The 25,990-nt window shown below is 36.0% G+C and overlaps 1 protein-coding gene across 2 annotated transcripts; it reads left to right on the top strand.

Moving 5' to 3' along the window:
• Window positions 1-926: 926 nt before the first annotated feature.
• Window positions 927-16,298, top strand: LOC129282500 (uncharacterized). 2 transcript variants are annotated; one of them, XM_064115264.1, is made up of 6 exons: window positions 927-1,504; window positions 5,900-5,961; window positions 6,889-7,175; window positions 8,477-8,552; window positions 9,410-9,693; window positions 14,267-16,298. In XM_064115264.1, exons 2-6 carry the CDS (start codon window positions 5,930-5,932, stop codon window positions 16,042-16,044), a joined length of 2,457 nt encoding a protein of 818 aa, XP_063971334.1. In that variant the 5' UTR covers window positions 927-1,504; window positions 5,900-5,929; the 3' UTR covers window positions 16,045-16,298. The 2 variants fall into 2 exon arrangements, with proteins under 2 accessions (XP_063971334.1, XP_063971335.1); XM_064115265.1 differs by having other exon boundaries at window positions 1,144-1,504; window positions 8,477-8,537; window positions 14,267-16,093.
• The last annotated feature ends 9,692 nt before the right edge of the window (window positions 16,299-25,990 follow it).

Here is a 25,990-nt window from a genome sequence, read left to right as displayed (position 1 = left end):
AATTTGTTTTTCTTTTATTTTTTGACCAAATGCTTTATTCTTGTGTGTTAATTTGCCCATTATATAATACACAAATTGACAGTAATTCACGATATTGAATGCAACTAATTTTCGTTTCATTATTTTTGGTTTTCCTTCCTCAATCTATTCTTTGTTTTCTCTCTTCCATTCTTCTCTGATCTATCAACTCTACTGTATTTGTGAAGCATCCATTTTTTATCTCATCTTCTCACACTTTGTGTATTTCTTCCTGTTTCTTCATCCTATTAATTCATTCAAGCCATCTCACTTTCCCACCTCTCCAATCCACGGTTCATCACATTCTCTTATCCTCTCAATCTCCCAGCCTCTGTCATTTCTCTTTTTCTTTCTTTCTTGCTCTCTTTTCTTAATGCTACTCTCCCAAACCTTAATTTTGTAAGTTATACCTGTCTTAACTCTTATTAAACTGTGGTACACCTCGTAATGAGCAAGATGGTTATAGGAATCATCAATAAAAAGCCCAGAGGGGGGGGGGGCACTTAAAATGGACGAGTCGATACCATGCGCGACCAAAAAAACACTTTAAAAAGGGAATTTTATAGATTGGGCGCGTTACGTACATAACGTAATAAGGGTATCAAAAAACTAAAATACTGGAAAAGGGTATGCATTTTTTTTATTCATGACGATGTGCACATAACTGTTTTCACAAAATATTGACAAAATTTAAAATTCAATAATTTTGTTATATGTTATCCGATTTTGGTGAAAGTTTTAGCATTTTGCTTTGTGAATTTCACTCTATTTATTTAGATATATAGACCTCTAAATATTTTAAGCCCGGACCACCCCCTAGGAATGCTTGTCAATGGTACCAGGTTTTTTTTATACTTGTTATAAGGGTAGGGTTTCACACGCCAATACTTGTTAAGGGGTGCATTTTCAGAACATGGAAAATATATGTTTAGGGTGCTTTTTCAAACCCAATGTTCACGCATGGTATCCACTGGTCAATGGAAGTGCCCCCCCCCGGATAAAAAGTTAGCTGAATAACAAAAGTAACATGCCCGGAAAAAAATTGGATTTTATCTTGGCACAGATTTTAAATAGCACTATCTGTATATGTCGATTAGGAAACAGTTTTTCTCGGGGATTCCCCGTGACGTGTTGCAGGAAGTGTCTGTCAACATCGGCCATTTTGGTAATTGGCCGCGTACTCTACAAACTCTTCTTCGTCATCTATTCCGAACTTTGACAGTTCATTGGTGGTCATTGCTATCATCATCATGGAGACATCCACTATTAAAATGCTGAGATGTTGATCAAGTGTTCAGAATCAGTCGTTAAACAACAAGATCTACTGGCATGTCTGGATTAATCGAGTTCTGAATTGGACTTGTGTTCACATCAGATCACGTTGTTGGCCAATTAGGCTGTATATATTGAATTGAATTGACGACCAGCATGGCATGCTGACTGGGAAGAATGATCAGATAATACTCTACAGCTGCAGGCCATGCAGGTGAGATGATCGAGATATTCTATTTCCATTGCTATTTAGTAATTGTCAACCTTTGTTTCATAGGGGGTCTTAATTCCCATGAGGCCGAGGGTCAACGGCCATGCATGCACAATACAGCTGGCAGCCGTCTGTTTCGAGGAGTTTTTAAACATTTTTTAATTTTTTTAATTTCTCCTTGTACACAGACGGCTTGCTATCGTGCAGCCACCATTAGGGGACTTACAATGCAAAATCCCCCCGTCGGGGCTCTTCAATTTTTGTCTTTAATGAATCAAACTTTTGAAAATTGACGCGACCGAAATGCAAATTAATATTCCCTCTTGCCTGTCTTGGCATTAATTGCCAAAAAACTGGGAAAAATCAAAGTAACAAAAATAGTGATTTACCTCGGCTGTCGCGCGACTTCACCTCCCTGTTTCATCTGAACTTAGTACATTTAACATATGGCCATTGAGTCCCCTGTACAGATCACGCTAGAACTTCGGTCTCTGTATTTGGTGAGTGAAGCCAACGGAGTTCAGCTGAACAACCAACATAACAGAGACTGAAGCTTTTGGTCTACGGCCACACAAGACCAATTTTTTTCAGGAGTAACGTTAATAACATAACAGGTAGAAGTGCTGATCCAAAAATTGGAATTGTTCCAGAAAACAAGGATCCATATCCTCATAAACCAGGACAAATCATTTCTTGAGAAACTGAGATTGTCTGTGTTAATGGGGACAGTTTTTTTGTCTCACCTGCATGACAGAGTGAGACTATAGGCGCCGCTTTTCCGACGGCGGCGGCGTCAACACCAAATCTTAACCTGAGGTTAAGTTTTTGAAATGACAGCATAACTTAGAAAGTATATTGACCTAGTTCATGAAACTTGGCCATAAGGTTAATCAAGTATTACTGAACATCCTGCCTGAGTTTCATGTCACATGATTAAGGTCAAAGGTCATTTAGGGTCAATGAACTTACACCATGTTGGGGGAATCAACATCAAAATCTTAACCTAAGGTTAAGTTGTTGAAATGTCATCATAACTTAGAAAATATATGGACCTAGTTCATGAAACTTATAAGCCTATAAGGTTAAGCAAGTATCACTGAACATCTTGCATGAGTTTCACGTCACATAACCAAGGTCAAAGGTCATTTAGGGTCAATGAACTTTGGCCGAATTGGGGGTATCTGTTGAATTACCATCATAACTTTGAAAGTTTATGGATCTGATTCATGAAACTTGGACATAATAATAATCAAGTATTACTGAGCATCCTGTGCAAGTTTCAGGTCACATGATCAAGGTCAAAGGTCATGTAAGGTCAATGAACTTGGCCAAATTGGGGTATTTGTTGAATTACCATCATAACTTTGAAAGTGTGTTGGTCAAATTCATAAAACTTGGACGTAAGAGTAATCAAGTATCACTGAACATCCTGTGCGCATTTTAGGTCACATGACCAAAGTCAAAGGTCAATGAACTTTGGCCATAATGGGGGTATCTGTTGAATTACCATCATAACTTTGAAAATTTTTGGATCTGACTCGTGAAACTTGGGACATAAGAGTAATAGGCCCCCATTCCACAGAACGGAGACCGTTGAAAGACCTCTGAAAGACTTAAAATTTGTGAAGTCTTACAGCGGTCTTCAAGATCACTAAAATTTGTCATCTCTGTGGAATGGCTCAGAAAGACCCCTCAAAGAACTTTGAAAGACTGATGGATATTTCTTGTCTTACTGGTCTTAGATTAGTCCTACAGAGATCTTTTAATGGTCTTTCAGAGATCTTGTATGAAACAATTGATCTTTCAGAATTCTTTCCATGGACTTTGCCTGGTCTTTCAATGGTCTTTGAATGATCTTTCAATGATCTCTCACGAGTCTTACAGTGATCTCCGCAAAAATCTTGAGAGACTGCCGAAAGATCGTTCAAAGACTATGAAGACCTTTGAAAGTTCATCGAAAGACCGCTGAAAGACTGCTGAAAGACCACTGAAAGACCATTTTGCTGTAAGACCGTTGTAAGACTGTTTTGAACCGTTTCAAAAAGTTTTGGAGCCCATGAAGACCACGAAGACCACTGAAAGATCAGTCAGGACTTGTGTAAGACCTCAAAGACCATTATAGGTTCATTGAGAGACCTCTGAAAGATCAACCAAAATTCATGGTCTTTCAAAGGTCTTTCAGTGGTCTTGTTCTCTGTGGAATGGGGGTTTTATCAAGTATTCACTGAACATGTGCGAGTTTCAGGTCACATGATCAAGGTCAAAGGTCATGTAAGGTCAATGAGCTTTGGCTACATTGGGGGTATTTGTTGAATTACCATCATATCTCTGTAAGTGTATTGGTCTAGTTCATAAAACGTTTAAATAAGAGTAACCAAGTATCACTGAACATCCTGTGCGAGTTTCAGGTCACATGATCAAGGTCACAGATCATGTAAGGTCAATGAACTTTTGCCGAATTGGGGGTATCTGTTGAATTATCATCATAACTTTGAAAGTTTATGGATCTAATTCATGAAACTTGGACATAATAATAATAAAGTATTACTGAACATCCTGTGCAAGTTTCAGGTCACATGATCAAGGTCAAAGGTCATAGGGTCAATGAACTTGGCCAAAGTGGGGTATTTGTTGAATTACCATCATAACTTTGAAAGTGTGTTGGTCTAGTTCATAAAACTTGGACGTAAGAGTAATCAAGTATCACTGAACATCCTGTGCGCATTTTAGGTCACATGACCAAAGTCAAAGGTCAATGAACTTTGGCCATAATGGGGGTATCTGTTGAATTACCATCATAACTTTGAAAGTTTTTGGATCTGACTCGTGAAACTTGGACATAAGAGTAATCAAGTATTCACTGAACATGCTGTGCGAGTTTCAGGTCACATGATCAAGGTCAAAAGTCATGTAAGGTCAATGAGCTTTGGCCACATTGGGGGTATTTGTTGAATTACCATCATATCTCTGTAAGTGTATTGGTCTAGTTCATAGAACGTTTAAATAAGAGTGACCAAGTATCACTGAACATCTTGTGCAAGTTATAGTAGTTTTCAAAATCAGCACTGCTGCTATATGGAATCGCGTGATGCAGGTGAGACCGCCAGAGGCATTCCACTTGTTTCACTTTTGAATACCCCCCTGGCCCTGAGGAGATAGATCTAGATGGCAATTATGGGATTCAGAATCTTGTTATGAAACCTGATATGTTTTTTTGACTAGCGCACTCAATTGATGTCAGCACTTGACAGATGAATGAACTTTCATAGATTTCTTGTGTTGAGAAATCTTTGAAAACTGAGACAGCCCCTTTTAAACTGGGACGATCCCAATTTTCTGATCAGCGCCTCTACTGGTCTCAGCTGATAGTACTTTCTCACTACTGAACTTTCTGAAGTTACCGGTAGGGCTGTAGACTGCGAATCGCCAGCCTGCTGCTTTCATGTAGGTCAGAGTGCTGCTCTGAAACTTTCTACAGATATTTTGTTCTTTAGAGTAGGATCCAATAAATTCCAAGCTCTGGTTGTTCTTAGAAAGAATTTTTTTTCTTCTAATTTTCTAATAACATACATGTAGGCAATTAGTGTGTTGAATAAGTTGCTGGCTTACTGCATGTATGAAGAATTTTTAAGTTAAAAGTTCATTAGTTTTAATGACAAATCCAGATCAAAACATTCAATTTGTTTTTAAATCTTTTTCATATCAACAATGTTTGTAAAACTGTTGCAAGAAATATCGGTGACATCAAGAAACTTAAAAAGGTTCTTCCAGCACAGGCGCTATATCCATGTTGTATTGTGCATTAATTTTACCTTATCTTAATTATCAGATTCTTGCATGGGGACAGGATGGGGAAATGCCTCTCAAACGAAACTCATCAAAGTATTTCTACTTCCGAAAAAAGTACTAAGGATAATATGTAATGTTCCCTTTAGATATATGGATTCTGTTTTGTCAGATAGGTATCCTTAAAGTCATTGATTTCGACTGTTTACAGTTATTCCAATTCATTTATCAGCTAGATAGAAATAGTGTACCTAATATCCTACAAAAGAAATTTATGAGAAATAATACCTTGCATTCATATAATACCAGACAGTCAAATGACTATCACTTAGTAATTTCGAGCAAAACTATATTTTTCACAGTACCCAAATTCTGGAATTCTCTGAACAGAATAATAAAAAAGGCATCTACCTTGAATCGATTTAAATTACTCATCAAAAAATCTTCTGAATTCTTAATGATTTAAGGAAATATCTTCAGTAGTGTTGATTATTTTTAAGTTAGTATGTAATTCGTGTTAGCAAAAATGTGTCTATACGTCTACTGCTCGGTCTTGTGTAATATACATAACAGCACAAGTATTTTAATACACTCTCCTCTTATTTCTTCCAGACTTTGTGTGGGTAGACCTACATGTATTGAATGAGAATGGAAATGGAAAAGAATAATAGAAGGTAAGGATGAGTTAAGGTAAAAAGAACGCAGAGAGCTAGAGCGTAAGAAGAAGGCACATCACCATATTCTTACACTATAATATAATATTATAATTACTACCCATTAATTCCAAACTGCATGGATCCAAGTTTAACTTACCAGATCGACCATGGTCAGGGACCGACCGAACTCTGGACCTACTTTCAAATCAAAACCAAAAAAGATTCAAATCGAAGAGAAAGAAAAAAATGAAAATTCCTAATGAATCCCAAAATGAATCCCAAACCCGGAACAATTTTCACCAGAGACAACGTCATGGAACCTTATGAACATCAAGGTCTACATGTGGGACTAGCATTGTAAATGCTATATTCTGGCAAAGGAAAGTACAGTTTTATTATCATAGTCTTTAAAAGAAAATACATTAGTTTTCTTACTTGGAGCGCCATGGCCCAGTGGATTAGTCTCCAGACTTTGAAACAGAGGGTCGTGGGTTCAAATCCCAGCCATGGCGTAATTTCCTTCAGCAAGGAATTCATCCACAGTGTGCTGCACTCGACCCAGGTGAGGTAAATGGGTACATGTAGGAATTAATTCCTCAAAAAGCTGTGTGCACCTGAATAGGTAGCCTAGCTTAGACAGGTAATAATAATAGCAGTGCCCGCTGGGAGAACAGTTTTTGGAACTGAAGTGGCTACCCTGGGTAAATATACCGTTATTATTATTAATATTATGTTGTAGTGAACGCCAGTAATTGTTTTTATTGTTGACTATATTTACATGAATGTACTGCTCTGGTGACAAACATGGGATGTGGATTTAATGGGCTGGTTTTTTTTTTTGTCTCATCGACTAGAGGTGAAGGCGAGACTAGAAAGGGATACGAATGGCGTCTGCATGTTGTCTGTCTGTCTGTCATTCGTCTCTTGCAACATATTTTTTTTCAGTTCTGTCACCGAAGAAGAATTTTTGAGATTGGCCCAGCTCATCCCACCGAGGTACTATTCAGATTTAGGGATACATTTGGGAATCTCATCTGCTGAACTTGATCATATCATTGTCCAACATTCATTGGATTACAAGGATGCATTGATGACAATGTTCACACGGTGGAGAGATGGACAGCATCCAGATGAAGACATCAGAGCTCTTCTTGCAGAAGGATTAGAAAAGAGTGACTTAGGGGGATTGTCCAAAGAACTTCTAGCTGGGAATCTAATCCAGAAAACAACAGGTACATGTAAGATAATAATCATATCTAATAGACAGCATGAATATACATTGGTAAATTATATTTGTTCATGTCTTTAGTTTTAAAAATGAAAACTATTTGAATTATCAGGGATCAGTATGGTAATTGGTTTGCTTGCAAAATGTGCATAAAATGCCTTCTTGAATGAAGGACATTCATAAGGATTTCCAATACTATTACCATTGGTCATCTTCAAATGTGAGTGACACAGCAATCGGAGAGGGTTAAGGGCTTATATCTTTAAACTTGAAGGTTATGAATCAATCATGACTACTATATTATATACTATGTAGGACTGGCATGGGCCACTACCAGTTTACTTTGAAATTTACAATTCGTTAAGTAGATATGATTAAAAAATGATGCGTTAGTGACATGACAAATTTTGGACATGGGTTTCTGACCATTTTCACTTATGATTGGATTCGTGCCCAAGTAGTTGTCCAGGAGTACTGTGAGTACCAGTAAAATGGACATAAATAGTGTACCTATGTAACACATATAGTCAAAATCAATAAAACCTTCTCTATGGAAAATGGTGCCCTCCTATATACCGTGAGTGACGCGACATCCAAAACGTGAGTGACACACGACAAGTGCAAAAATACAACATTTATGTATCTCAACAAAAGTATGTTTGGCATGATGTTCAAGAGTAAAATACCATCAACCAAAAAACAAGATTAATTACACAACAACTGTCCTCTTCAAAGTTGATAATATGTCATCCTGATAGTTTATTCTTGGTTTATGGTCATATTTGCCTATCAACTCACATTCCCTATACCATACTTCATCATTGTCACACTCGGGCTTCTACCACTCTCCTCTTTAAAGGAGGAGGAGGCACTTGTAGGAGGTGTTATGTGATCTTGGTATTGATTGAAATCAACTTCAACATTATTTTTGTGGCTTGATGTCATTCGTAATTCTCTCCCTTTCTGTGTATGACAGTTTAAAGGTTTGTAACTCAACATCCACAATTGATGAAATAATTTTTTCATGTAAGAAAGGGGTATTCTCCATAGTCACATCATCTGGCATGGTCTGGTAGCCAATGATGTCATGTATAACATGTCATAATCCAAATTTTAATGTAAATAAATTATGCATTTTTTACCCAAGGTGTGCCTCCCCTCCAATTTTGAAAGTGAGGACCTTTTTTCTTGTTTTTTTGCTTGTCCAATATTCATCTGGAAAGTGTATTGTAAAATCCTGGCCCAGCCCCTTTTTGATATATTACCATCTTTATGTCTTGTGTTTCTTTCTTTTAAATGCTAAAGATGTCAGACAAACAACCGCAACAACTTCAAGAGCATCAACTTCAACAGGAGCAGCAGACATGTCAGTACCACCACAGTATGTAAACAAATCAATACTTAGTTTGTTTACAAATTGGGGATGTGACCAAATCGTTTGTATCTTTAAAGATCTCTCTTTCTTTAGTCTGCTAGAAAATAATGGATTAAGAAAATATAAACCTATATTGATCATCGGATATCATACTCTTGAATATTAAGAGAAAGAAATTAGGGTTGTATGTATTTTTGATATAAAAAAATCAGTGGTTTTCTCTGGAAAAGGTCATTTACTATAAAAAGAATTAAAGACACACTCTAAAGTATTATAGAATATTAGTTTTCATTTGTGTTTTGCTACTTTGGTTAACAATTTATGCAGCACCTACCAAAAATTCTCTTCCACCTGTTCTAGTCTATTAATCCTGCCATGTAGGCCCTCTTTGTTCCCCATTTGTTTTGATAAACTGTGAAGATAGTGATGAACGATGCATGTCATGCATGAAAAATGTTTTTCTGTCCTTTGGTCAGGTGCTATATGCATACATGTATTGCCAGTAGTTAAACTAATGTGATTATTATAAACATTTTTAGAAGGGATTTTGTTAGACTTTGTGTCACTTAAGAGGGGATGAAACGATTTCTTCCATAAAGTTGTTAAATGATAATTAGAAAATTATGGGATGGGGACTCGTCCCCCTACCCATGGTATCACCACCCAGAGGAAGAAAAAAAAACTACATTTCTACTGTTTTTGTATGTAGATTTAAAGATTCTTTGCAAATTCTGCCTGACAGTTTACCTCCAAGTGAAGTAAACTGGACATTATTTTGGAATAGGTCATCATTTTCATACTTGGTGCTGAATAATGCTATACAATAATTTAAGCTCTCTTACTATTTTTCATTCATTTTACAGTACCGTCAGTGAGGAAGAACTTTTGATGTTGTCAATGGAAATTGGATCTACTTACTACAAGAGGGTTGGCGTTAAACTGAATATCTCGTTTGTGACTCTTGATAAAATAAAGAAAGACACACAAGATACTACTGATGCTTTGATGACAGTATTCACAAGATGGAGGGATAAACAGCTTCCAGACACAAACATCAGGGCTCATCTTGCAGAGGCTTTACAAAAGAGTGGTCTAGTGTGTCTGTCTCAGAAACTGATTACTGGAAATCTATTGACAGAGTCGACAGGTAAGGGTAAGAAGGATGTTAAGATGGCTGCCTTCAATAAATCAGTTAAAATAGTTATTCCTAAAACAAAATAATACGTACCTTTTCAACTAGTGGCACTATTTCATTGACCTACTTGACCGGGTTCACATTTATTTATTTTATTAATCAAATATTGACAATAATACTTGCTTCTTTATAGAGGTAGGCTATAAATGGTGATGTTTCAGTTTGCTTGAACATTTTGATACCTCATCAAAATCACTCCTATATGTAAATTGAGTTGGTGCCGCGCAGAAAACAATTTTTGTCCCATGGGACCGCGCCCGATTGAAATCGCATGCATTATACAAATAAACTGACATAAATTGACCATGAATTTTTTTTAAAATTTATGACTGAAATAGTATCACCTACGATTTAAAAAAAAAACACAAGATAACCAAATGTGGTCCCCAGAACTCTTTGTAAGATGGGGCCCTGGTGATCTCTCACAGCTACTCTTTCATGCTGAGGGGATGGGCTCTGATTTGACCAGGGTGAAGCCTTAGCTGTTATGGATCACATTTGACGGGCTCTCATTTACAACTATGCTCTACAACAATGAGCTGTTTAAGTTTCGAGCTCACACGACCTGTTGGCCCAATAAATGACATAAGTTGATAAAAAGTGTACAATTTTCCTCAAAAGATCAAATCTGGCATTGATTTTATTGAATTACTTGTATACAGTCAGTCCGCAGCCCGTCCGAAAGTGCTCTATTTTATTCAGCGGTATGCATAGCCGTCCGTGGTTATGCATACGTAATGAGCTGTGAAGACGAACTTTCCGATCGGTGTTTTTTACTCTTAGAATCGTTTATTCCTCACAAACTTGGTCTCATTTTATAGATAAGGCTTTGAAATTCCTGATCAGTTAAATAAAATGCACATTTAACGTATTTTGAAGACCGATATTTAGCTTAGAAAAAATGATTTTTTTCAAGAAATATATGTGAATAAACGGAGCGTATTTTTGCATAGAAATCACACTTGCGTCAAATTGATATTATAATCAATGTAAAGCGTAGACATTCTTCTTTACGATTGAAAAAGAATTATGAAATTTTATGATGTAGCAAAGTCAGGAACCACAAAAAACCACGGCAATGTCCAACGCAAAATGATTGGAATTGCAGTAGAATTGCCGACGCGTTCTGATTGGTCAACAGCAGCGCACAGACTTACAACATTTCATATAGCATTAAAAACCCGGAAGTAGTGCGAAAGCGATCTCTGGCGACATGCGTAAGCGCATTGTTTTGACCAAGGTTTTGACGTGTGCAGGGACCCTGGTTCGAACCCGCCGATATATTTTTTTTTGGGGGGGGGGTGGTGGGGATATATTTTGGCTTTTTCTCTAAATCATATTTCTTCCCCGTTCCTACCCAACTTTATTCTCTTTTTACTTTCATGTGAATTTCTATTTAGGCCTGTATTATTAAATCGTGGAGCTATTAATAACTCTATGATTAAATCTTACTTCTTCTTAATCACTTTTGATTTTCAATTTCTTGACTACACTTATTTGGGCAGAGGTGGGAAGGGAAGTGAGTTAAAGGTCAAGTGCACATCAACAAAAAATTCTTTGAATAAATAGAGAAATTTCCCTTTTTTAACACAAAACAGTTATATACACAAAACAATGGTATGCAAATAGAGTTGATTATATCACTTGCATCACATTACTTTCTAAATTTTGGTTGCATTTTATTATATCAATTTTAGCAAATTTGATATAAAAACTCTTCATCGAATCACAAAAGGTTACATTCATGGAAACTACGAACGTTAATTGAGGAATTAAAATCCCTCTCAAAATTTGTCAAAGAAAATGAGAAAATCAAAATAAAATATACATGTCATGAACAAAAAAATACAAACAAAAAATACACAAGAAATTAGAGTGCGTGTGACATAATCAGTTCTGTAATTTGCACATTGACCATGATGAGCATATAATTGTTTAATAAAATCAGGCAAATTTCTCAATGTCAAAATAGTAATTTTTTTTAATTTTGAATCATAGTTTTTATTAAATTTTCTGCAATACTTTATTTTTCTTTAAATTCAAATTAATTTTTTTGGTGGGGTGGACTTCTCCTTTACTCTTTGCATGGAATGTAGGGAATGCACATTAATATTTATCCACAAACAAAATTGTCTAAACATATGCAAATCAGTAATTGGACACATGTTCACTTTCCTTTCATCCAGGCCACTCCCTCACATCCACCAGGTTTACAGTCTTATAACAAAAATGATGAATTAATTATAATACCATCACACCATAGCTCCATGATCACAAAACATTCACACAGTGCTTCACAACAAATATTTCACTTCTGTTCATACATGCAATAATTACTGTGAAAACAAAAACAAAGCGTAACCACATTCAAATACCGATTAAAAGGACAAATATATTATACCTTTCGAGAAAACAAAATTGTGAACATACATAAACACTTAACCTTCAGCACATTAGATAACATTTAACAGAGTTGCTTGAGAACAAAATATAATTATGGGGCATTGCAAGAAATTATGTTCAATTGCAAATCAACTACATATTTGTGTTTAATCAAATGACTTACCCTTGATTTTGGAATGTGTGAATGAGTAGAAAGTTTCTTGCAATGCACCATTAGTAACATTAAAAATGTTCATTGGTTTTAAATTGTGTATTCTTATTTTTGTCAAGCTGTATTCCTATCCTAGTCAGTATTCTTAGTCCTCCCCAAAACTGTGCTGTAATTTTTTTGTTTCCAATATCGATAAAGATCAATTTTCTGTTTAATTATCGGTTCAAAATTTGCAAACGAAAAATGGCTTTGTCCAAATCAGTCCGACCGTCATGCCGACCGTTATAGTACATGATGGAATCTCCCAGAATGAAGTAGCGAGTAGAGACCAGAGTCAGCAAGTGTGCAGATCTGTGTGTAGAAGAGACAAAAAAAAAAAGTCTAAATTACTAAATAATCATTCAAAGTACATGTATGAATTATTTTAAATGCAAGTCAAGAGACTAATACTGTCTGTCTGCGACAGCCACAATTTTTTTATTTGAACAAAATGGTTTATAAATAATACTGAGTACATTAGTACCAGACTTTTAAGTTGACTTTAAACTGTTTATAGTCTATAGAGTAGACTGTCTGAGCTAATCATCATTTAATTCTTAACCGCAGCCTGGGGCAAAAATCATCATGATGGGACTCAACTTCGACTAATTAAGAAAAAAGGTTAACTTTTTTCAACATAAATCAAGAAATATCTCAATCTATAAAAACTTGATGGAATTCGGAAACCTGATAATCATTAAATAAAACTTTAGAAGAGATCTACTTATTGAGCTTCGTTTATATTAAGTCTTAATTACAAAAAAAAAAACAGGTCCACCGTCCACACTCACATAATTTTATAAATAATGCGAGCCATCTGTCATCAATACAAAAGTTTCAACGTATGGGACCAAAGGCGAAATCCTACCAACCCGCGACGAACGTAATTTTAGCATTATTTCGCGCCATCGTAGAGTGAACGAGAAGGTTACTTCCGGGTAAAACGTGAATTTCTTGATTTTTAGGGTATAAATTTCTCTAAATTAAAAATATAAGGCGAGTTTGCGTCAAATTGGTTCTGACATATTTTGAACAGTGACTTTTCTTCTTCATAAAAAAACCTGATCGAAACAATTTGGTTATGTAGCAAAGTCAGGAACCAAAAGTGAAATTCCGACTACAAAATCGCAGTTAAAATATTACTAAAATAAGCATCAATTAAAGAGGAAAAAATGGTAGGTTGAAAATGTCGAAATATGAAAAATTATATATCAAAATGTAGATGAAGGCCTTGACAATAACTTACCACAATTCGTTTCGACGTAAACTGAAGTTAGCGACCAGTACAGAGCTATAACTTCAGCCCCTCCAATTCACTTGGAAAATCAAGCCAAATTGATCGCACGTTTTCCTTCGTAGACCGCTAGAGGGCTGCTGAATAAATCTTCGTGAATATGCTCATTATCGCGCGAGCTGCGGTCTGACTGTATACAAAAGTATGCATAAGGCACATTAACTAAAAAATCACCCAAATTTGTTACAAAATAGTAAATTACTAAAATGCACTCAGACACGCTCTTGTATGGTCTATATTTAGGGCCACAGCCATTCAAATAACATTTTAGGGAGGCACAGTCTTGTTTTGGGTCAAATCTCAATAAAAACTGGTATGAAAATGCTATGGAGAAGATCGACACTGCTTCAAATTTCCTGAGGTCACTTCATGATTTTGACAAGAAACTGAATTACATGTATTGTTTACAGGTTCATGTTAATGTGTTGTTTTGCAATATCAGCACCGAATTAAAAAAAGGGGTGATGATTGTCGCTGAATTTCCATGTACTTCAATTTATGCTTTGAAGCATACTTTTCTATTGAAAAGTTAAAGAGAATGAAATTCATATTGGACGATAGAACCTTGTGCTTACAGAAATATGTCTATAATTGTTTCATGTGACTTTAAAGTTAAAAGATGTGACCTTTTTTTCCAGGTACACCTGTGACAATTCCAGTATCAGAGACCAAACCACTTACCCCTGACCTGATCAAGAGATGTAAAGATGAGCTCCAAGACAAGTACAGGACTGATTTCTGTATGATAAGAGCTGATCCACTAGATCCTGATTCTGTTGTGCCATTCGAAGATATATACACAAGCCTTTTCTTGGAAGAAGAAAAACGAAGTAAAAGGAGTCAACTTGAGTACAAGGATCTCTTTAATCTCAGAATCAATGGAGTGTTCCCCAAACGGATAATGATCCAAGGAGAGGCAGGGGCTGGAAAGACCACATTCTTGGCTAAGATTGCATGGGACTGGATAAACGATAGTCCAGATCTGTCAAAGTTTGTGTGGGTACTCATTATCCCTCTGCGTGAAGCCAAGCGATACACAATTGGTCAGATTGTTAAGTCATATCTCTCAAAGGACAACCCAGCAACAGCCTGTCAGATCACAGAGTACATCCGTTCAAATCCAGAAAAGGTATTCATTGCCTGTGATGGATTAGATGAGTTTAGTGGCAAGGTTGTACAGCATACTGAAAGCAAGCAAGGTTCAGAAGGTGCTCAGTCAGAGTTCAAAGTTGGATCAGAAACAAGTCCAGCAAGTATATCTATGCACACAAGAACTAACACCGAACTAAATGTACGTTCTTTGGAGAGAGGTGATATCACAGTTGAAGATATTCTTGGCTCAGATGAACTTCGTACTTGCCCTGTAATGGTGACAAGCCGTCCATGGAAGGCCACTGAAATAAGATGGAATGAGAGTTTAAGAAGACTATACACCTTCATCCACGTGGAAGGCTTTAGCAGGGAGAATGCAATGGTTTACATTCGCAATTACTTCAAAGACACTGAGGCTACAGCAGATGAATTCATCCAATTGTTTGAAAGCAATGATATCATGTCAGAGAATATGGCACCATATCCTATCTACATATCTATACTTTGTCACATGTGGAGAGAACTTGATGACAACAAGAAAGAAGAGTTGAAGTCTTTTCAAACATTCTCTGAAATATTCCGTGAAGTGTTTGAATTCCTTAAGGTGCGTTATGTCCAGAAAGAGATCCCAGATTTAAGAAGCACATTATTCAATACCTATCGCTCTGAAATTGAAAAACTCATGGAACCTGTTGCCAAATTGGCATTTACTGGTCTGCAATCTAACAACCTTATTTTCAATGAGGAAGATCTTGAACAGTTCTCAGACTCTGTGGAAACAGCATGCAAAGTAGGGGTGTTGTCACAGGAGAATAAGCTCTCATCCATTCATGATAAGAGCAGTCCGTACCTGCAGTCAACATTCTTCTTTCCACATAAACTATTCCAGGAGTACATGGCTGCAGTCTATCTTGCTTCTCTCTATGATTTAGATCGCACTGAATTTAACAGGCTGATTGAGGAAGTAGTGATCCCTAGGAAGGAAGAGTTTAGGTATCTTCTGTACTTCACTGTGTCACAGGACAAAAACATTGCCAAGTATATCACCACGTGTCTGCTACAACAGTACACACAAAGCCAAGATGAGGAGGAGATGGATTTCTTGGTTGATGTAACCTTTGAGAGTCGGGATGAAGATACCAACGCCATGCTCAGGAATTCAGTATCATCTCTGTCCATCAGTGTTGAAGACGCACACACTATAGCTGGTTATGCATCCACTGGGATATATTCAAAGGCGGTAAGTTGGATACAAAGGAAAAGTACCCTGAGTTCATGCATGTTTCTATTTTTTCATTACAGTAGCACACCTTCAGGAGTATAGCTGAAACTCATCAGAAAAATCTTATTAGTCTTGAAATTGACTTATACATAAAAAAAAAAAAAAAAAGCTGAACCATTCAAACATCCATCTTTCAGTTTGTTTTTCATTTACTGAGTAAAATATCAGTAGTACATACATGTATGAAGATATTGGAATCTTGAATTGAACTGAAATATTGTCCATCTTAGCATGTTATATTATTATTATACCGGGTGAGTTCAATAAAAACTTAACATCTCGAATCCCCAATTTACAGAAAAATACATCACGAACACGTAATTATTAAAAATGGCATGAAAGAGTATGTTTTTCCAAATAATTTGATACCATATCTATGGGGTATGTGTTAATGCTTGGATGATCAGTAGGTATTCTTTGCAGTGATGTAAATTTTTATTTGTGCCAAAGTAAAGCATGACTGCAATGAATGAATCCAGATGTCAATGATGTCATAATCCTACAAGGATTGCATTAAATTCAAATTCAAAACATGTTTTCGATAATTTATATTATACATGTAATTGTTTAATTGTTTAAACACTTTTTATTATCAGTTCTCAATTTAACTTTATTGACAAGGGATGTGCATATATGTTTACTAACTCATGTAGGATTATGGCATCATGAAAATCTGGATTCATTCATTGCAGTCATGCCTTACTTTTGTGCAAATCAAAATTTACATCACTGCAAAGAATTATTAAAGTGTGAAGACATACCACATAAATATGGTATCAAATTATTTGAGAGAAGATACTCTTTCCAGCCGCATATAATGATTATGCCTCCATGCACGGCCGTATGCAGGAGGGTGGCAGTTACCCCCCCCCCCACAAATTTTGAAAACTTACATTTTTTACTGAAATTGTTCACAAAATTCACCAAAAGTACACACAGAATCCTTCTATTTCTCTTGACAAAATCTAAAACGCCCAAATGACAAGCTTGGTTGTTTTACTCCCAAGCTTTTTTTTTTTTTTTAAAGTTTACGCATGCTTCCCCCCCCCCTTCACCACCTAGTGAAAAATCTCTGCATTCGGCCATGTGTTCTTTTTTTTCTAATACTCGTTGAAATATTCTTTGACTGTTTGAAAACAAGCTTTTATCAATAGGGATATATCAATATACAGTGCGTATCAAAAAAAAGTTTACACTTTGAAAAATCCCTGGGAATTAAAAAATATACAACATGTGGGTAATTTTTTCACATATACTCTTAGGTTTGGGTCTCATCTATCCAATGAAAGTAAGTTTTGACAGAATGTTACACTTGAGCGAGCCCTGTCCATTTTTGTAAAGCTCGCAGAAAACTGTTTGCGCAGAAATGCTTGTTTTCACGCTGTGTCAGGGGAAAGGGCGAAATCAAACTTACCCTGCGAAACATTTCTCATATGTTTCCCTTGCACTTTTAGTCAATTGAAATAAAACGGATACATTCAAGCATTTTGAAACAATTTTGCCACCCAAATTGAAATTTTAACACTTAGTAAGCACAACGTTTACCCTTTTTGTGCAGCTTGATCTGAGGACAAAACTGAATCTGAACAAAAGTTTATATCAGACATCTCCAGCATTTTTCACTAAGTTTTTATCATTTAAAGTGGGTTTCCATTTCATTTTCATGTAATACTTGTTTCTCCACACTTTTCCCAAGCTTGAGAATGATTAACAAAATGAAAATCAAGCCTAAGCCATTTCATGTAAATCACAGTTCAGTGTAAAGCAAATATCGTCACCATGGCCTCGGTGTGTGGGGGGAGTGGGGTGGGGCACAATGCACTCTTCGAAGGGTTTTGGGCAAGGAAACAAGATAAAAAAGGTAAAAGATATCTTCAAATCAATTTGCTAGCTAAATTCTATATGTTCTTCATGATTAAGGTCTACTTTTATTCACATAACTATTTCAAAGTTCTGTGCAAATCATTTTTCACTAACTTTTCAAAAGTAAGTGGTACTCACTCAAGCGGAAATATTTTTTGACCGTTATATCGTCATTTGTTTAAATGGATCTGTACCAATGTTAAAATGTGGAAAAATTATCAGGATATTACAAATATATTATTTTATAGGATTTTTTCTAAGTGTAAACTTTTTTTTGATACGCACTGTATATATCAATAGGGACAGCGGCATTGAGATCCCTGATGAATGGTTACCGGCCATCCGACGGCATACTGCATCCACCGTTCTCAGCGCACGGCGCCCGCACCAGCGGGTGCCTGACACCAGCGCAGATGCTGATTGGCTGGCCGCATCGGCCAATCACAGCGCGCGGTGCACGCTCCAGCGGGCACCAAGCACCAGCGCGGACCCTGATTGGCCAGCGGCTTCGGCCAATCACAGCGCGGATCAAGCCCGAGTGGAGCCAGACAATAGCTTCCGACGCTATATAACCCGTGCGCAGCAGCGTCTTTGCTCATTGCCTGACGAAGTCTAGCAGCTTGCAGACGAAACGTCGCTTTCACACTACTACGTTTGCAACATCGTGAGACAACTGGTTAATTCTTCTACTCAATCCTTCACCACGATGAACCTCTTCCACATCATCAAGCTTTTCAATACTTAGGCATTTGATACTTTGTAAACACATTATTATGTAAGGGTGGTCCTTTTTCAGCCCATTCCAAGTTTGCATACATGCAGCACTGCTACCATTTCTATTCTGCACTGCCTAGCATATCAACCCCTTTGATCATTCAGATTCTGATCAGGGAATTCCCTGAGCTGACCAGAAAATCTCTAAGATCTAACCAAGCTCATCAAATCGTAACATCGTGCATGTTCGGAAGGGCAAAAACAGTATTAGACAGTACCAATTCATTTCAAGTTTGATAATGGAATATGCCCAAAGAGACAACAAGTATGTTTCATTCATGCTCAATTCTAACTATATTGCATTCTTGATGTCATTCTTTTTTATTAACTTTGGATAGTACAGAACAAGCCGAGATGTGAACCATGGAATTGAGCTATTTCTACAGTATTGATTTGTAGATTTTATTCAATCTGAAATAATAAAACAAAACAGCATATTTTGAGTCATCTCAACCTGAATGAAAAAATGAATATCTTGTGTAATCTGGTCTTGATGCATTTACATTTGTCCATCAAAGTATTACTAAATATTCTGACCAAAATTTACTTTCATTGTTTAAATAGTAAAAGCATGGATTAAGACTAATATAAATCAACTGAAAGTCTGAATGTAGCAGACAATATTATTTTCTATCAAAATCACTCCTTATACAAAAGGCAGAAAAAAAAATCATTGCCCAATTTTGGCAGGGCGCCATCAACGCATAGTTGAGTCCAACTATGCCGAAACAAATCCCTAATAGCTTTTAAAACTGCTTTTCTCTATTTATGCAATTATTCATGAACCAAACTAGTTTTGTCAGAAACTTATTTCTACTTTTTTTAAATACACTTCATGAGTTCACCAAACGTTCATGTATCAGACTCATGACCATGTTTTTGTAGATTTCCTTTTGTGTAGATCTATATGAATTTATGCACTTTCACCTTACAATGAGCAGCTTGTCTTAAGCATAGATATGCTTTAAAATACATCAATCCAAACTTTGTAATATGAAATTAAACCCACATATTTTGTCTCTTCATTCTCACTAAAAGAAGTCTTATATTTTCATGCTCTTGCTAAGATTATAAATCCAAACCGAACTGAACTTCCTGGAAATGTTCACATTTTCCAACATCACTAATCACTACCAAAAAAAACTAAACAAAGCTTTCAACTGAAGCTTTTCATTAATTAAATATTCAGATTTTAGACATCTTGTATCTTTTACTTCATAACACAAATTTCAGTTATGTGCATTTAAGACAATTGTGATCAGATTTAACACGAGCCTTTCGAGCCAAAAATTGTCTACTAACTTCAACCTCTTTTCACGTGTACATTTATAATGAATTTTTACTTCTGTTTTTCGTCAATAACTCTCTTTGACTTTCTTGACATAATTATATAATCAACACATTATCTCCCCTATTATCTGATTAATCTACGAAACTTACTTCTATGACAAGACACAAATGAACATTGCTGAATTTTGGACATAAAAGGTGACGAACTGCAACACCTCCGTTAATTCATGAACGTGAAAAATCTGATGCTGAAGATAGCGCACTGTTGACAAATTTGCTATGGTATCTTTGAGATAGATAATTAAAACAAACGTTATAATAATTGTTTGGAGTGTAATCCAAAACAAATCCCTTTTTTTTCCAAAGTTTAATCTTCTCTCCAATTTAGCCTTTCTGAAGGATTAAATTTTCTCATATATTCAGCTTCTTACCAAAACAAACTTAATAGGCTAAAGTTAATTCACCGGACCTTTTTGAATGAAAAAAAGAAAAATATTTTCACAAGTAATGTTCGCTTTTGCAAAGTATAATACACTCGTGGTTTTCCCTTCATTGTTCAGCTTATTGTACTTATCCATCATTCATATTTTCTATGAAGTTGATGCACTGATCCCCTATCAATCATGAAAAAAACTTCATTTTTGATGGTTTTTAGCTCATCCGGCCCGAAGGGCAAGATGAGCTTATGCCGTGGCGTGGCGTCCGTCGTCTGTCGTCCGTCCACAATTTCTAAATGCTACTTCTTCGCCATTTCAAGTCCGATTTCAATTCTGTTTGCTTTATATGATAGCACTAGGTGGGGGATTCATAACTTCTACACAGAATTTTGAAATTCATTAAATATTCTAATTTATGCACATTTTTCAAAATTCACCAAAAATGCTTCTTCTTTATTTGTTGACCGATTTTGAATTTTTTGCTTCCATCTGGTAGAGTTTCATTTAGGTTCACCAAACTTCTACACAGAATTTTGAAATTTTGACCAAAACAATTTTTATGCTAATTTATGTGAAATTAATTAATGCAAATTTTTAAAAAATCACATAAAATGCTTCTTCTTTATTTGTTGACCAATTTTGATTTTTTTTCTTCCATCTGTTAGAGCTACATGAGGTTCACCAAACTTCTACACAGAATTTTGAAATTTTGACTAGAACAATTTTTGTCTCACCTGCATAGCAGAGTGAGACTATAGGTGCCGCTATTCCGACGGCGGCGGCGGCGTCAACAACAAATCTTAACCTGAGGTTAAGTTTTTTAAATGACAGCATAACTTAGAAAGTATATGGACCTAGTTCATAAAACTTGGCCATAAGGTATCAAGTATTACTGAACATCCTGTCTGAGTTTCATGTCACATGACCAAGGTCAAAGGTCATTTAGGGTCAATGAACTTAGACCATGTTGGGGGAATCAACATCAAAATCTTAACCTGAGGTTAAGTTTTTGAATTACCATCATAACTTTGAAAGTTTATGGATCTGATTCATGAAACTTGGACATAATAGTAATCAAGTATTACTGAACATCCTGTGCAAGTTTCAGGTCACATGATCAAGGTCAAAGGTCATTTAGGGTCAATGAACTTTGGCCAAATTGGGGTATTTGTTGAATTACAGTCATAACTTTGAAAGTGTGTTGGTCTAGTTCATAAAACTTGGACATAAGAGTAATCAAGTATCACTGAACATCCTGTGAATATTTTAGGTCACATGACCAAGGTCAAAGGTCAATGAACTTTGGCCGAATGGGGGTATCTGTTGAATTACCATCATAACTTTGAAAGTTGATGGATCTGACTCTTGAAACTTGGACATAAGACTAATCAAGTATCACTGAACATCCTGTGCGAGTTTCAGGTCACATGATCAAGGTCAAAGGTCATGTAAGGTCAAAGAACTTTGGCCACGTTGGTGGTATTTGTTGAATGGCCATCATATCTCTATAAGTGTATTGGTCTAGTTCATAAAACGTGGAAATAAGAGTAACCAAGTATCACTGAACATCTTGTGCGAGTTATAGTAGTTTTCAAAATCAGCACTGCTGCTTTATTGAATTGCGTGATGCAGGTGAGACGGCCAGAGGCATTCCACTTGTTACGCTAATTTATGCGAAATTAGTTAATTCATACTTTAAAAAATTCACATAAAATGCTTTTTCTTCTTTACTTGTTGACCGATTTTGATTTTTTTTCTTCCATCTGGTAGAACTTCATGAGGTTCACCATACATGTACTTTTACACAGGATTTTGAAATTTTCAGTAGAAAATTATTTATGCTAATTTATGCAAAATTTATTCAGAAATCACAGAAAATGCCTCTTTTTTATTTGTTGACCGAATTTGATTTTTTTCTTCCATCTGGTAGAACTTCATGAGGTTCATCAAACTTCTACACAGAATTTTGAAGTTTTCAGTAGAAAATTGTGTCACGAATTAACTTTGAAAATGGATTTTTACCCTAAATAAATTCAGGTCAAAAACTTAAGTTCAAAGGCAATTGTGTCGACTCATTAAAAATCTAAATACCGGGTTGCTTGACCACCCGCAATTCACAAATGACTCAAGAACTAGAGAGCAGCCATCAAATAAAGTTTAAATTAACTTTATTTTTTAAAAATCACTGAATCCTTTCATAACAAAATTAGCAAAGTCTTTACAAAACAGAGCCTTGTACAAAGTGTAAATCAATAGAAAATCACATAGACTAATGGCAAATGCCAAATTACAAAAAAAACAAGCTCCCTCTCTTAACCCAAAATTAATATTACGTCGCGAGTGTTCTTTATATTATAAGGATACCGTTGAAGCTGTAAAGTGTTCTAAATGTCTCTTCAAAACAGTCACTAAATCTTCGGAGGTTTGGAGAATCTTGAAGTTGAACTTGAAGGACTAGCTCCCCGAGAGCTACCGCAGAACAATAGTCAATGTTAACGTTGATACAGTTCTTCTCCGTAGATAGATGCGGCGACGAACTGAAGACGTCTATGGAATGCTAGATGTACCTTGTTTGGAATATATGAAGTGCTGTATACTTCTGTTTGTAGAAATATCTGGATCAGTATTACAGTAACAGTAGTTACGCAGTATCCCGGAGGGCAAAAAAACCCGTAGTAAGAACAGAAACTTCGTAGTAACACTGTAATGTAGTAACCTGGAAGACCAAAAATGTGGTAGGAAGCACCGTAACGTGGCGTAATGTAATGTAACGTAACGGCCGCCTGAAAAAAAGGAGACACCCAATATTTATAAAAATACATAGGGTCTATATTAAAGTATCAACTTAGCAGTGGCATAAGTTTAAAGGCCACGCCCTAATCTAATGTTGTAAATCGGATCAAAAATCAGATCGAAAATCGGATCGGCAGTTAAGCTTCTAAAATCGAAATCGAATCGAAAATCGAATCGGCGATGTTTAAAAACAAAGGAATACATCAAAATGTTGTTCGCGGTCGCGCGCATCTTCCTGACAAAGTCACAAAGACGAATGCATTGGAATGGAAGTCGCCAACATGCGCGATCGTTTGGAACATGTTTTAAAGCCAGGGGTTTTGAGGTGTTATTGCTTTAAAATAAACCGAGTGATTTTTATTAGAAAGATAAACGAAAGACGCATCTTCCGAGCAAAGGCGCAAAGGAAAATAAAATGAAAATATTTCTCATAGATCACAGGTTAATGAACGATCGGCGGGACATCTTTTAGAAGTATTTTTAGGTGCTAGCGATTTAGAATTATTGGAATGATCTCTTACGACGCATCATCTTAAAGTCGCAAGTGCAATTAAAATGAAGTAGAAGACGCAAGCACGCACGATGATTTGAAATATGTTATTAAAATGTTTTGGGTAGCTAGCGTTTTCAAATCAATTTGAAGTTCACGGCGGGGTCCGCTATCACCACGAGGTTGAAGAGAAGATGTCTATCATCATGATCATAAAGGGGGTAAGAGAGTAGCGCAGTGAGCTCCGTCGGTAATACGACCTTTCAAAGTTCACGGCGGCATCCGCTATCACCATGAGTTGGAAGAGAAGATATCTATCCCCTTAAACATTGCCATAGATAATACCGCGACTTTCTCCCTGAATAATGCGACCTCTAAATAGCTAGCACCTCAAAAACAATCTTGAAATATGTTCTGAGCGATCACGCACTGTAACCAGATCTACGCCGATTTTTTATTTTCGATTTTTTCCTTCAAGGGGCATGATCGAAGATCGGCAAGTGATTGCCGATTGTGGTGAAATCGAATGGAATCGGTTGCCGATTGCAAAATCGGTTACAAGCTTACCCTAATCTATATAAAACTCCTATATGACTCTTAATCAATCAATTCAATAATGCATGAGTTAGAGGCATAACACTATCATATATCTGCAAGCACTTGTTCTATTATAAATGTAGGACATATGCCAATGCTCTTAAAACATTTAACAAAATTACACTTCCTACTCTTAAAGGACAAGTCCACCCCAACAAAAACTTGATTTGAATAAAAAGAGAAAAATTCAACAAGTATATTACTGAAAAATTCATTAAAATCGGATGTAAAATAAAAAAGTTATGACATTTTAAAGTTTCGCTTCATTTAAAAAAACAGTTATATGCACATCTCGGTCAGTATGCAAATGAGGGAACTGATGACATCACTCACTCACTATTTCTTTTGTATTTTATTTTCTCGTCATTGTCATTTGAAATGAAGTTTCATTCCTCCCTGAACACGTGGAATTCCATTATTTTAACATTCTGTGCTTCAGGCAAGGAGGTCCTAATCGTCAAATTCGTAAAAATTGAAATATTGTTTAATTCAAACAATAAGAAACGAAAGAAATAGTGAGTGAGTGACATCATCAACTCTCTCATTTGGATGTAACTGGCTCGTTCATATAAATATTTTGTTAAAAATAAGTGAAACTTTGAAATATCATAACTTTCTTATTTTACATCCGATTTTGATGAAATTTTCAGCATTGTGCTTGTCTGATTTTTCTCTATTGATTAAAATCAACATTTTACTGAGGTGGACTTGACCTTTAAGGAGTAAATGTCCTTTCAAAAGCAAAAGCTCACAAGCTAAATAAGAGGTTAAATATCTTTGATATTTTATATCAAGAGAAATGCCTCTTATATTGTGGCAATAAAGTCAAACTGGTTCTCTATATTCATTCTATTAACTTGTCAAAAATAAAAGTAACTTAGTGTTAGCAAATCTTGTTAGCACCTAAAGGGGTATAACCGGTGTGGCTACCTGGAGCTACACCAGCTCGTAAAACAGGTCCTCTCAGGAGGAGAGCTGGCTGCAGACTGGTTGAATCACACTGAATTACAACATAGCAGAATCAGTCAAGCCAAGAATACAAAAGAAAACACCTGAAGTGCATGCCTAGCATTGCAATATACAGGAGGTCTACATACACGTAGTACCTCAGAAAGGAATCTAATTATCATTATAAAGGCTGCCCAACTAGACTACCAAATCAGACTCTGTTGGCAAAGGATAGGGAAAATAATCAAGATTGTCACAAATTGTTTATGCTAATTTATGCGAAATTTATTCATAAATCACAGAAAATGCCTCTTCTTTATTTGCTGACAGATTTTGATTTTTTTTCTTCCATCTTGTAGAGCTGCATGAGGTTCACCAAAATTGTACACAAAATTTTGAAATTTTGTCTGGAAAATTATTTATGCTAATTTATGCAAAATTTATTCATAAAGCACAAAATTTTTTACATAAATTCACCCCTATGTCAGAGGGACTTTTGGGGGGGATACGCTGTATATTGCCTGAGTTTCAGGTCACATGATTAATGTCGAAGGTCACATAGGGTCAACATACTTTGGCCATGTTGTCTCTTTTTTTGAGGAATTGTCATCATAACTTTAAAAGTTTATGGATCTAGTTCATGAAACTTAAACATAAGAGCAATGGTGTATCCTTGAACCTCCTGTGCGAGTTTCAGGTCACATGACCAAAGGTCAAAGGTCATTTAGGGTCAACAAACTTTGGTAATGTTGGGGGTATTTGTGGAATTGTCATAAACTTTAGCAGTTTATGTATC

Source organism: Lytechinus pictus, unplaced genomic scaffold (genome assembly GCF_037042905.1).
Source record: "Lytechinus pictus isolate F3 Inbred unplaced genomic scaffold, Lp3.0 scaffold_26, whole genome shotgun sequence".
Taxonomy (NCBI): domain Eukaryota; kingdom Metazoa; phylum Echinodermata; class Echinoidea; order Temnopleuroida; family Toxopneustidae; genus Lytechinus; species Lytechinus pictus.
The sequence above is the reverse complement of the archived record's forward strand: the minus strand, read 5'-3'. Positions and strand labels throughout refer to the sequence as shown.